The sequence below is a fragment of the Diabrotica virgifera genome, chromosome 9 (genome assembly GCF_917563875.1).
Source record: "Diabrotica virgifera virgifera chromosome 9, PGI_DIABVI_V3a".
Classification (NCBI taxonomy): Eukaryota; Metazoa; Arthropoda; class Insecta; order Coleoptera; family Chrysomelidae; genus Diabrotica; species Diabrotica virgifera.
Genome location: NC_065451.1, coordinates 107,195,413 through 107,210,529, shown reverse-complemented (window position 1 = coordinate 107,210,529; position 15,117 = coordinate 107,195,413). Strand labels below are relative to the sequence as shown.

At 32.0% G+C, this 15,117-nt stretch overlaps 1 protein-coding gene across 3 annotated transcripts in view; it reads right to left on the bottom strand.

Annotated features, from left to right (window-relative positions):
* Positions 1 to 15,117, bottom strand: part of LOC114339249 (uncharacterized) — a 154,158-nt gene that overhangs the window by 62,843 nt on the left and 76,198 nt on the right. For all 3 annotated transcript variants that reach the window (XM_028289871.2, XM_028289874.2, XM_028289872.2), the window contains exons 2-3: positions 7,775 to 7,960; positions 5,397 to 5,579 (exon numbers count right to left, since the gene is read on the bottom strand). In XM_028289871.2, coding sequence (XP_028145672.1) covers positions 5,397 to 5,579; positions 7,775 to 7,960 — 369 coding nt within the window. The remainder of the gene's footprint in view (positions 1 to 5,396; positions 5,580 to 7,774; positions 7,961 to 15,117) is intronic.

The window sequence follows — 15,117 nt, the reverse complement described above, 5'->3', positions numbered from 1 at the left end:
TTGCTAACTTAAATATATACTTTAATATATACATTGATTTATTACAATTAAGTTTGAAACATCTGAATAGTTCTGCTTCCCTTCCTTTAACAAATATTTTTCTATCAAACACACGCTAAACATATCAAAATAGCATGTACCAAAATATACAGTCACTGCGCACGCTAAATAATAATGTCACTGGCTTGATGAAGTTTAATTCGCGTGTACATACCTAACTTTTTTTTGCGTACACGTTAGATTGTACCTAGACACAGCGAAATATAACCATAATAATAACTAATGTAAAACTATGTGCCGTCACGGGTCGTTTGAACTATTTTATACCGCTGAAGACTTTAAATACGTATTTCTAAGCTTTACGAGTTTTTGAAGCGTGACATTTTGGAAATCTCATTTTTAAACAAAACTGAACATTATTATGTAATAAAAAAAATTGTGCAAGTTCCCTATTGTCTCTATATATAAGATTTAGATTTTCTTGTGTTACTCGGTATATTTTCTTCAATGTTTTGGTTTATAACTTCGTTTGAAGTACCACAGAAACGACTCATTTTGACGTATACAGCTACAATAATTTTTTTGGCAAACGTCAAACTTTGCTTTGCGATCGGTATCCATGGTTACGTCGTTGAAAACACGAAGCTGATAGACCAATCAGAATTGAAAGACAGTTGGTGTTTTCGCGATAATACAAGCTGTCTTTGGTTTGTGATTGGTCAGATTATGTGAAAATTTTAAGATGAGTGAAATAGTCGCGCTAATTTCATTAAAACATGAACACAATAAGATAAATTTGAAATAAATTAGTAAATAATATCTAAATATTAGTTTATTGCATGTATTATAATATATTATAATGCCATATTAATAGTATATTACTTTATGAGGCGGAGAAGCATGACTTTTCTTGACGCGCCCGATATTACGCGCCGAACGAAGTGAGGCGCGTAATAGAGGGCAAGTCAAGAAAAGTCGCTTCTTTGCCGAATAAAGTATACTATTTTTTCTTCAAACGTAACAATTTTCAACCATAAATAGTACAATTCATACGCTATTTTTACTCGAAATTAACTGTGACAACTATCAAAGTCGTCTAGATGTTAGAAATTAAAATAATTAAGTCGTCGGTGGGATAAACCCTCATGATTCGGCAACATCGGGAATGATTGCTGAAAGTTGTGCTCGACCATCAGTATCATCAACAATTACCAATGCGTATCAAGAGTCGGGAACATTTTTGCACGGTTTTAATTTTGAAAATGCCTCATTAACTAATTGTACTTTTAATATTACTACAAATAAAAATGATGTTTAATTGTTGTTAATGACATTTGTATTGTTGCTTTGTGACATGTTTCATATTGTTGCCATGACAACATTTTTCCCTCCGCCGTAAAGAAATGGGAAAAAAAACTGCTGCCGGCGGAGACATCAAACTTTGACAGGATCAAGTTAGATAAGTAATATCATCATTATTTGACGTTTGAAGAAAAAAGGTGTTTTCTTTTCCCGCACGCCGTGAGGGAAAATTTACTTTCACGCACGCCGTGCGGAAAAGTGCAACTTTCGGGAACGAAATTCGTGCGTGAAAGTGGCTCTCTTAGCACGGCCGTAGAAAAACATTTCTTTTTTATTCTAATTTAAAATATTATGCAAGTTTTTTGATTTTATTTTTTTGGCTTGGACTATAGTCATTCGTCCAGTCTCAATTAAAAGTAAATAATATATTAAAGAAATTGTCAATCAGTAAAACATGGTTATTATAATAATATTACAATTTGTTAGTTCTTATTCTACCTACTCATTACAGGTTATCTACTTACTTTGTTAATAAATACTATACCTATATTATACCTAATGGTTATCAAGAACACATAGTGTATACATTTTACAAATAAAAATATTAATGTTAATACTTAAAATAATTGCGTCCTTTTAAAACGCTCTTCTTTACTTCAATAGTTTGCATCAAATCTTTAGACGTTAATTTGACTGACTTTTCTTCAATGCAAATGAATGAAAATTTGCAGACATATACATTCGCGGGAACAATACACGAATAGTCAATAAATTTTTTTTATTGTTTAAATAAAAAAAAAGATTTTAATGGAAAATGCTTAAATTCTCTTGTTTTTTACAATGTAGAAACTTTAAACTTTTACGGATTGCAGCTAATGATATGAACTATACATAATTTCACATTTTACGTTAATTGTTTACGTTATGCTTCATAAATAAACAATTAAGTTTCAAATTTTGAACGCCCATATATTTGTTTATATATAAATCGGCGTTTATTCGTGTCAAATTTCAATACGATACGAAACAAAACTTCAACCAAAACTCGAATTCAAAAAATTCGCGTTTTTATCGTAGTCTTAGAAAAACCACCGGTAGAGACGTTTTGTGCTACAATTAACATTAGAATTTGTTTTGTCGTATTAATTAATTAAACGCTTTTCTTTAGTTCAATCGTTTGGGTCAAATCTTTGGACGTTAATTTGACTGCCTTTTCTTCAAGGCAAATGACTAAAAATTTGCAGACATATGCATTCGCGGGAACAATACACGAATAGTCAATAAAAAAATTTTTGTTTATTAATTGTTTAAATAAACGATTTTAACGGAAAGTGCTTAAATTTTCTTGTTTTTTACAATGAAGAAACTTGAAACTTTTACAAATTTTAGCTAATTATATGAACTATACATAATTTCACTTTTTACTTTAATTGTTTAAGTTATGCTTCATAAATAAACAATAAAGTTTCAAATTTGTTGCCAATTCCGAGTACTTTTCATGTATGTGCATCATAATGTTTTATACATACTTTAATAAACATGGCGATATATTTTAATGTTTGAAAAGTGTAAGACTAAAAAGTAAAAAATAAAAAAATATGAAAAAAATATTTTTAAGAAACGCTTTTCTTTAGTTACCAGTGACTAAATTTAAACATATTATAAAAAAATCAACTAAAAAGCAAAAAATAAAAAAATTGAAAAACCGTATATTGGGGGTGGTTCCCGCCCCTTCTTAAGGGTGCAACATTTTTTGGTTAAAATTACCAAGGAATTCGCTATAGAACCTAATTCTAAGCAAAAACTGTTCTATAATTTTTTTTAAACTCAATACTTTTTGAGATATTCGTGGTTGAAAATTGGCCATTTTCATTGAAACATAATACCTTTTCGAACGGATTTTTGCGAATACCTTAAAAACTATGCATCTAACTAAAAAAACTATATTAAACATTTTTGTGGTTTATAAAAAAAACAAAGAGACGCTTGCCTTCATAAATGTTCTAGTTATAATACAAAAAGAGATATGGTAGGTGAAAATAGTTTGTTTTTTGGTACATTCTCAAATGGGTGTATTCAACTTGAAATAACAGAGAAACGGTCGATTTAAGGTGTATAATGCTACTAATACCTTTTGTAGTTCTTGAAAAGACCTTTAAAATGAGCTATATTAAAGGTTCATTATATTAAAAACTAAGCGAGATATGCTGCAAAAAAAATTGATAACTAATCTATTTTAAGAAAAAATGAGAAGTAATTTTAACCCTCATCCACCAAAATGTAAATGCATCGTTTTCTTTACACAATACCTTTTATTATAGTGTTATTTCTATGTTCACAAAGTTGGACGGGTTTAAAATGAATGGTTTCAAAAAAAAAAAGATCAAATTATAGAGTGAATTTTTAAATTTTCTTAAAAATATTCCTTTTTCTCCATGTAACTTGAAAATGATAAGAGATACAGTAATGGAAAATAAAAAGCAAATTTTTATCTGAAAAAGCCCCACATTCTTGTGTGGTGTCTTTTTTCGCATCTCTTATCTTTTTCGAGTTACATGGAGGAAAAGGAAGATTTTTAAGAAAATTTAAAAATGCGCTCTATAATTTGATCTTATTTTTTTCAAAAACCACTCATTTTAATCCAGTCCAACTTTTTAAACATAGAAATAATGCTATAATAAAAATATTGTAGAAGGAAAACGATGTATTTATATTCTGATGGATGAGGGGTTAAATATACTTCTCATTTCTTCTTAAAATGCATTAGTCATCAACTTTTTTGCAGAATATCTCGCTTAGTTTGAATGTAATCGACATTTAGTATTGCTCATTTTAAAGGCCTTTTCAAGCACTACAAAAGTTATTAGGATCATTATACACCTAAAATCGACAGTTCCTCTTTACTTCAAGTTGAATACACCGATTTGAGCATGCAGCAAAAAAACAAACTCTTTTTACGTACCATATTCCTCTTTGTATTTTAACTAGAAGATTTATGAAGGAACGAATCGCTTTGGCTTTTTATAATCTACAGAAATATTTTATATAGTTTTTTTGTTAGATGCATAGTTTTTAAGGTATTCGCAAAATCCGTCCGTAAAGGTGTCATTTTTCAATGAAAATGGCCAATTTTCAACCACGAATAACTCAAAAAGTATTGAGTTTTCAAAAAATAATTATAGAACAGTTTTAGCTTAAAATTAGGTTTTCTAGCCTCTTCCGCGGCTATTTTAACCAAAACATTTTTAACCCCCGAGAAGGGGTAGGAACCACCCCAAGATAAAAGCGCACATCGGCATAGGGTAGACTTTGTTTCTTGAGCTAGTCCCTACTTACTGTGAAAATATGAAGTAAATCGATGTAGTAGGATGGAATTCGGAGCCAAATACCCTCATTCACTGCCCTAATACCCAGATACGAAAATACCAAACGGGCGACGCGTAGGAAAATATTCCAACAAAGTATCTCAGTTTACCTATCTGAATCGTTATCATTGTGTACTCTAATACAGGGTATGGTGTAAAACAAAATGAAAATAAACGGTTTCGTTTTGATTCAAATTAAGTCTCTTGCCATCCGCTGGCATGTGCTTCTAGGTTTACCCGTTATCATAGAGGCGTTGCAAGGAACTCATAGTCATCACAGATATAACAGTTTCTTGCAAAGCCCCATTGATAAACCTAGAAACATGTGTCAGGGGATTGCAAGAGACTCGATTTGAATCAAAACGAAACTGCTTATTTTCAGTTTGTTTTACACCATACTCTGTATTAGAGTGCACAATGATAACGATTCAGATGGGTGAACTGAGATGCGTTGTTGGAATATTGTTCTTATCGCCGGACTTTACTTGCGATTTGTAGTCGCGCGATTGTTTTGTCGCGAAAATTGAACACATTGTATCAAATACAAGTCAATCCATTTGCGACTAAATAATCGTGGATTGACTTGTATGTGAAAGAATGTGTTCAATCTTCGCGACATAACAATCGCGCGACTACAAATCGCAAGTGGTATTTTCATATCTGGGTTAACAGTTTACTTGAATCGTTATTGACATTTATTTCATCTGTATAATTTGCTAGGTTACTTACTATAAATAACCATTTGCCTTGTATCGTATGCTTCGTGGGTGTCGCTGCTGACTTTACAAGTATAATTCCCTGTCAATTCTCTTCCAATATGTTTTATTCGAAATCCTCGGTACTCCGTATCGCTATCGTTTGTTGCCTTATACTCTATATCCAGCTTATCTCGAAGCGAATTCATTCCATAACCTAACAGAAAACAACTTTAGTGCAAACATTAGTTAAATTATTACTATACAGGGTGTCCCGAAAAGATTGGTCATAAATTATACCACACATTCTAGGGTCGAAATTAGTTCGGTTGAACCTAACTTACCTTAGTATAAATGTGCTCATAAAAAAAGTTACAGCCCTTTAAAGTTACAAAATGAAAATCGATTTTTTTCAATATATCGAAAACTATTAGAGATTTTTTATTGAAAATGGACATGTATCATTCTTATGGCAAGAACATCTTAAAACAAAATTATAGTAAAATTTGTCCGCCCCATAAAATTTTATGGGGGTTTTGTTACCTTAAACCCGCCCAAACTTTTGTGTACCTTCCGATTAATTCATTATTGTAATACCATTAGTTAAAACCAACCTTTGTAAAACTTTTTGCCTGTTAGTATTTTTATGATAAGCCAGTTTTTATCGAGATGCGGCTTCTTTTTTAATATATTTACATAAAAATTTTATGGGGGTTTTGTTCCTTTAAACCCTCGAAATGATTGTGTACGTTCCAATTAAACTATTATTGTGGTACCACTAGTTAAACACAGTGTTTTTAAAACTTTTTTGCCTCTTAGTCTTTTTTTGATAAGTCACCTTTTATCGACATGTGGCTTCTTTTTCAAGATATACCTAAAAATATAAGTTATAAATAAATTTTCAGATTATTAATAGGTGTCTATAGTCTATAATCATACTTAACGATATACAAATATGTGGTGGATTCGACAAATATTCAAAATATCTCGATAAACACTGGCTTAACAAAAAAGTACTAAGAGGAAAAAAGTTTTAAAAACATTGTGTTTACCTAATGGTGCCACAATAACAATTTAATTGGAACGTACACAAAAGTTTGGGGGGTTTAAGAAAACAAAACCCCCATAAAATTTTTGTGGGGTGTTCACTTTATTTTTTTTTAAGATGTTGCTGCCATAAAAGTTCCACATGTCTATTTTCAATAAAAAATCTTTAAGAGTTTCGATATATGAAAAAAAATCGATTTTCATTTTGTGTGCACTATTGTATATGTAAGTGAAGTTCAATCAACCTATTTTTGACCCCAGAATCTGTGGTATAATTTATGACCAAGCTTTTCGGGACACCCTGTATAATATGTAAAACAATTAATATACAGGGTGTTTCGTAAATAATTGGAAATGTTTTAACTGTAGATTCTTGGGCTCAAAATATTAGGATTTAACATAAATCACTTAATTAAAATGTGGCTCCTTACTGAGTTACAGGGTGTTTTATTTAAAAACTAAAAACTATTTGTACCCAGTACTTTAAAACCGTTTGACATATCCTTGTCATATTTCGCAGCAAATGTAGGTATTGTACACCCTATTAAATTATGTAAGAGTAACGGAGCAAAATGCAAAATTTTAACGCATGCCAAAATTCTCAATGTGTTTTAAATGTATTCATTTTTTTCGAATCCTGAGAAAACTAAGAAGGATTTTTGAAAAATTTAAATGCAGTATGAAATACTACTTTATTACCGAGGGCCGAAAGTCCCTTAGAATAAATAAAAAGTTTCTTTTGAATGAAATATTTGCAATTAAATATCACACTGTTTTCTCTTTTATTTTCACCCCTGTAACTTATTAAAATAAAAGTTATAGAAGCTTTCACGGACTTTTGGTCCTCGGAAATAACGTAATCTTTCATTCTGCGTTTAAATTTTTCAAAAATATTTATTAGTTTTCTCAGGATTCGAAAAAAATTAATACATTTAAAACACATTGAAAATTTTGATATGCGTCAAAATTTTGCATTTTGCTCCGTTCCCCTTAAACAAACGTTTCTGGCTACTACCAGAGGCGTACGACGGGGAAAGTGAATAGTTTACCCTTTCCAAATTCTACGCCACTGACAGACATTTTTCACCTTTAATCTTTGACAATAATTCTACTCTGTGAATTTTACTGTATTTCCGTTGTTTTAGTTTACTGTTAACGTTGGCAAGAAGTAAATTGTGGTCGAAGTCTGCATCAGCACTAGGATATGTTTTAACGCTTTTAATCCAATGTTTAAATTTTTAGCATAGTAAATAGCATGTTTAGTATTGGAATATGGCTGCTTGCTTTTAAACATACACCACTAGAAAAATCAGTGTCCACAGTATACTTTGCTTATATTTAACTTATATTATAAAGAACTATTACCTGTGGTATTGTATCCTGGAAGCCATTGATAAACTTGTTCAACATCACCATTAAAGAACCATTTAACTTCTATATCAGATTCATTCACTGCTTCATAATTGCAGTCAAAGTCGGCATGGTCCACAGTACTGTTTAGTTCAATTGATTGAGGAACTGTCATGTCCTTTATCACAATGGTAGAATAGGCTGAAAAACAAAATAAATGTAATAAAGAATATATTTAAATACTTTTGTATTAATAATAACATAGGTCAAAAATAGTTATTTATGAAAAAATTCGTGAAGTATGCTTTTTTGGATGCACGCGATGTTTAGAGCACGAGCAACAACGGAGCGAATGCTATACATCGCCTAAGTTCGCAAAAAGTACTTCACGCACAGTTTCATACAATATTTTATCTACGATAAAGAAATAAAAAAACTGTAACTCTTCGTCACTGGAATTCATTTCTATTCTACAATTTTTAGAACTTTGACATTTAAAAATCCTAACTACTTTCAAACCATAGAGGTATTATATTAACATAGAGTGAGCCTACCATCCGCGCTTCCTGACGACAAGATCTCATGGACTGGTTTGCAGTATCTTTTTCTAGCACATTGTATCGAGAAACTAAGATGACATTAAGTGTGAGTATAGGCACGGAAGGGGAGGACAACTGTCGCAGCTTTACTATGCGTAAGAATGAAACAGCGCTAATTCAAATAAAAAAGATGGTGTCGTCACTTCGCTCTGAATGACACTCTGTCTATGATAATATATAAGTCTATGTTTCAAACCACAAAACTGTCAAAAATTTTGTTGTAAGTCATTGCTTGTATTGTCATCACCATGACAACGCGAAAGTTAAGGATATTTGATAATATGAAAATGTGCCAAAAACAGTGCGAAAAAGTAAATCCCATTTAAAATACTTCACGCACATTTTAAACCTTTCACGCACTGCTATCTATAATGACAGTTTTCACAAACTAAAAACTTATACATAATATGACATAGAGTAGATAAAATAATTTTTTGAGTCAGTTATTTAGTACATATTTTCGTTTTAATCTTCTTTTCATGAGCATTTTTCAGTGGGTCACAAATGATAGAAAAAAAGGTAAGTCCTTGATAATATACATTTTAGTGACATGACATTTTAGTTAAATCTGACAGTTGTCACATTTTATTTGCAATTTGGCATAAAATCAAATCAATTGTATTTATTGCATTTATAAAATGGTATTTTCTTTGATTTATATAGTCTTATAAATTGTACAGATTATATTCGTAGATATATTATATAATTAGTAAATAATTTCTTTTCGATTATAGCGCCATCTATTGACAACTAGAATAAATGTTATAAATGTCACCGACGAAATGTAATCACCGACGTGCGTTTTTTTCTGTCAAATGCAATTTAATGCGTTAGAAAGAAATCGAATAAAATAAATGTAATAAAGAATATATTTAAATACTTTTGTATTAATAATAACATAGGTCAAAAATAGTTATTTATGAAAAAATTCGTGAAGTATGCTTTTTTGGATGCACGCGATGTTTAGAGCACGAGCAACAACGGAGCGAATGCTATACATCGCCTAAGTTCGCAAAAAGTACTTCACGCACAGTTTCATACAATATTTTATCTACGATAAACAAATAAAAAAACTGTAACTCTTCGTCACTGGAATTCATTTCTATTCTACAATTTTTAGAACTTTGACATTTAAAAATCCTAACTACTTTCAAACCATAGAGGTATTATATTAACATAGAGTGAGCCTACCATCCGCGCTTCCTGACGACAAGATCTCATGGACTGGTTTGCAGTATCTTTTTCTAGCACATTGTATCGAGAAACTAAGATGACATTAAGTGTGAGTATAGGCACGGAAGGGGAGGACAACTGTCGCAGCTTTACTATGCGTAAGAATGAAACAGCGCTAATTCAAATAAAAAAGATGGTGTCGTCACTTCGCTCTGAATGACACTCTGTCTATGATAATATATAAGTCTATGTTTCAAACCACAAAACTGTCAAAAATTTTGTTGTAAGTCATTGCTTGTATTGTCATCACCATGACAACGCGAAAGTTAAGGATATTTGATAATATGAAAATGTGCCAAAAACAGTGCGGAAAAGTAAATCCCATTTAAAATACTTCACGCACATTTTAAACCTTTCACGCACTGCTATCTATAATGACAGTTTTCACAAACTAAAAACTTATACATAATATGACATAGAGTAGATAAAATAATTTTTTGAGTCAGTTATTTAGTACATATTTTCGTTTTAATCTTCTTTTCATGAGCATTTTTCAGTGGGTCACAAATGATAGAAAAAAAGGTAAGTCCGTGATAATCAGTGGCGGTCTCAAGGGGGGGGCGACGGGGGCGAACGCCCCCCCAGAAACCTTAGTTTTCTGAAAAATTGAGAAGTTAATATACATATTAATCCGAAGTGTGAGATCGAACTAATGCATTGCTATTATTGGACAAAATAATCTAACAGTGTGAAAACGTCCGTAGACAGATTATTTTAATAGCCTACGGTTAGTTTTGATATAACGTAACAACATCAAATACGGTACAGTGACGTTTCTGTAATGTTGTCGTTGAAGTCACAGTGGCAGTGGCAACACTGTATAAATCACAGAGAATAGAACAAATCTTCTTCAGTCAGACGTTGCTTGCTAGCCTTGCTAGTTGCTACATATTGGCCGTGTATCAATGCCTGGCAAAGTCAAAGGGCTATAAGTGTCAGTTTGCTCAAGCGTTTCCTTTTCCATGTGCAACTGCAAAAGACGACATAGACATGGTAAGTTTGTTTTAATTATGTCATTAACTCATTCGTATTTATATCTTTAGCTGCATTGGGTTTAACTTAAGGGTTTAAAAGAAAACCTGTAGTTTTGGTGTACCGTAGTCTATAGAGAATTATTCACAGGCCTACCGCTTAGGCTATTAACTCACAAACAAACGTAACATTTTAAGAAAACTGAGTGCCTTTTGAGGGTACGGAGTACAACGTATTATGTACAGCCTATCAAATTTACCTTCATTATTTTGTATTTATAGTAAAATATTGCGATTTTACGCAACATTTTACGGACATGACCAAAGCACTTGCCAATCAACGGAACACAGCGATTGTTTGCTTTAAAGATTTGTTCCAAGAAGCAAAGGACATCGCCGAGAAGACAAATTTTGATATTAGTATTCCAAGAATATCACAAGTGCAGAAGAATCGAGCCAACCACGCAACTAAAGACCCAGAGACATACTTTAGAGTATCAGTGTTCCTTCCCATTCTAGACTCTGTAATAGAAGACACAAAGTCTCGTTTTCCTGAAGAAACATTGGAGTTGTACAATCTTCACGTATGCATGCCTGAATACCTGATAACCAACTCTGTTCAGGACATGTCTGAAAAAATTGAGTGTTTAGTAAGGAGGTACAGTGAACTTTTTGATATGTCTCAAGCTGAAATGAAATGCTTATTGAAAGGTGAACTACAGCTTTGGGAAATGCAATGGAAAGACACGGACGAATTTCCAAAAACAGCGCTGGACGCGTTAGACAGTTGTAACAGAGATTTGTTCCCTACAGTCAGCAAGCTACTTCTAGTCTTAGCTACACTTCCCATCAGCAATGCTTCTGCAGAGCGTAGCTTTCAATCTCTAAAGACAATAAAGTCGTGGCTAAGAACACGGATGCGTCAAGACAGGTTCACTGGACTTGCTTTACTCCATGCCCATCGAGACATCCCTGTAGACCCAACGAAAGTTTTAGAACGATTCGCCAAAAGTGGCCATCGAAGACTTGAATTCGATTTGTAATTACATTCTTTTTAAAACCTTATAACTTGTTATTTTATTACTTATAACCTAATAAAACTATTACAATGTATAATGTGAACCTCCTTTTTTCCATTCTAATAGACTAATTTGTATTGTATATTTATTGTAAATTTTAACATTTTAAAAGGTAAAATGTGTTTTGAGATCTTTCAATTCAAGCGTAAAACTAACATTGTAAGACCAAACCTCTGAAGTTTGACGTTTGTTCGTGATAAAGTAAAACCACCTAAATCGTCAAAGGTTTAGAAAGATGAGACTTGCTTCAGAGGCTTGCCATTGAAAAATACTATCACCCACAAACCTTTTCTATTAGACTTTGAGTTGTTTTCAATAGTTCTAAATTGGTTTTTGATACAATCACAAGAATACAAAATATATTTTGAATATTTTATTTGTAAGTTAGCCGAACAATATTTACAACAAGCTTTAGAGGCTAGCTTTTTTATTTTTTATTATAGTGTAAAACTGTTTCCACTCATACTAATTGTAATAATAATAAGTGATTTCCTTTTTCTCCGTTCGTCACAACCACTAAGTGACAGTCAGTCCATATTCGGTCCATCAACTGTTCAAATGAATAAAATGACTTTAAAACTCTCAAAATCTTGCCATATTTTTAAAAATTTTCCGGACCCCCTTTCCGGCTGGGGGGCTGCAGGCCTCCCTGCAACAGACCATCGCCCCTCCCAAAACCTGACTCTGAGACCGCCACTGGTGATAATATACATTTTAGTGACATGACATTTTAGTTAAATCTGACAGTTGTCACATTTTATTTGCAATTTGGCATAAAATCAAATCAATTGTATTTATTGCATTTATAAAATGGTATTTTCTTTGATTTATATAGTCTTATAAATTGTACAGATTATATTCGTAGGTATATTATATAATTAGTAAATAATTTCTTTTCGATTATAGCGCCATCTATTGACAACTAGAATAAATGTTATAAATGTCACCGACGAAATGTAATCACCGACGTGCGTTTTTTTCTGTCAAATGCAATTTAATGCGTTAGAAAGAAATCGAAAAACTGTGACGCACTGAAAGATTCTCATGAAAAAAAGCATATATACATAGAAAATGAAGGAGAAACTCCATAAATAATAAATAAAGTTTGCTTTTGTACCTTTAGATAATGAAAAATAAATATACAGTATTTGACGGATGTTTTGGGGAGCTGTTGTATTGACGATGAGGGTTGAGGAAGACTGTGTTAGAAGTGAGGGAGTGTGAAGTGAGAAAAGGCGAATTCACATGGTAGTGTGCGCGTGAGCATTGCAATGGAATATAGTTATTTATGAAACAGTTATTTATGAAACGTACGCGATGTTTAGAGCACGAGCGACAGCGGAGCAAGTGCTATACATCACGTAAGTGCGCAAAAACTACTTCACCCACAGTTTTATACAATATTTTATCTACGATAAACAAATAAAAAAACTACAACTCTTCTTCATTGAAATACATTTCTATTCAAAAATTTTAAAACTTTGATATTTAAAAATTCAAACTTTCAAACCACAAAACTGTCAAAACTTTTGTTGTAATTGATTGCTGTAATGTCATCACCATGACAACGCGAAAGTTAAGAATATTTAACAGGTACAGGCAAAGAAGTGCTCTGGTGTTTGTTAATTATTTATGCATTGACGAAAACTCGTTTATTTACCAAATTTGCTGGAATTACAGCGATGGCATCAGCCTACATGTACAATATGACATAGCCCTATTTTCGCCGGGATTGCGCCGACTTGCCACCTTCTTAGCCTAACTAGAAAAATTAAATAATGTTATAGTTCCTGACTGACCACGTTCATACCGGTGATTGATTTATAAAATGGTAGTCGAGATCGCTGGTTAACAGAGGGGACCAGAAACTCATTTTTTGAAAAAATTGACATAGCACCTTCTTTGCCTGTACCCTTCATTTGATTAATTATATGAAAGTGTGCCAAAAAACAGTGCAAAAAAGTAAATCCCGTTTAAAATACATTGCTCCTTCACGCACACTTTAAACCCTGCACGTACTGCTATTGACATATCTATAATGACAGTTTTCACAAACTAAAAACTTCTAAATAATATGAGATAGAGTAGATAAACGTATTTGATGTGTCACGAGGCCTAAAAATGTCTTCCAAAAAGTGTATAAATGACATGGAGTCTCTGTGCTATATTTATGGGGAACTTATTAAAGTCGGAGTCAAAAAATTTTGTTCGACAGCTCTACAAGAAGCTTAAAACAGTTCTTATTCACAATAGAAATAGATTTCCGTCTCTTCCTATGGCTCATTCTTTAACGCTCAAGGAAAATTAAAAATTAGAGAGCATTAAAATGGTGCTTCAAGTTTTAGAATATGAAGAGTATATCTGATCAGTGATAGAGGATTTCCATATAATTGGTTTTCTGGTGCGAATGCAACACGGATACACTAAATATCCATATTACCTTTGCTTATAGGATAGTAGACCCGATGTACTTCACTATCAGCAGCACTCATGTTCTCATTCGAGTGAGTCTCAAATGTAGACCCCATCATGCTTTAATGCCTCCATTGTACAAAAAATTAAGTATCATGAAGCAGTTCATAAATGCTCTTCATTAAGATTCTGAGGTCTTTCAATATTGTAACGTTACAAACGTCACATCTTTGTTATTTCATTTTTAAATAATTATTTTACTTTATTTTCTTTAATATTTCATTAGTAATAATTTTCTTCTATTCGTTTTAACTTGCTTTTTCGTTAAAAACTAGTTTGGCGCCCGTTCTATAGGCAACCCTATTTACATTGTATCATCTCTTGTGTTCCATGTTCGTTATTTCAAATTTCGGTCCAAGGTTCGTTGTCATGTCGTGTTAATGACAGTGACAGCCCCCCATATTTCATTCTCAAAATGGTGGTGCTAATATTATAAAAGGCAATTACAGAGCCCATAAGGTCTTATCTATTTCCAAATAATCTTTCTCTTGGGGTAAGGAATCATTATTTTTTTTCCTTTAATTACATTTCTCCATCTAACAGTTTTTCTAAAAATTTTTATATCTAACCTCCAATGTCAGACCATGTGTTCTGGTTTTTCTGAAGCTATTTTCTTGTGGCATTTTTACAATTTTAACTATTTATAATGGGAAATAAGCCACAATATTATTAAAAAATGATTTTTATTAAAAATTTTTTAATGATTTTTAATAAAAATCATTTTTTAATAATATTGTGGCTTATTTCCCATTATAAATAGTTAAAAATGTGTTCTGGTATTTTAGTTTTAAATATATTATCTTTTTAATTTACATATGTGCACGTTTAGTAATCAAAATTTTAACTATTCTCCTCATCTAAATTCCGTTTAATTTACTATTTTTGGATACTATTTGGCAAAGGTACAGTTTGGTTATTAGCTTCTTGATTGATATGTGTTTTACTGTTACATTTTTCTGGATAAGATCACCGTCCTCCCTCTGGGAGCTTCAGAAAAGCCTATC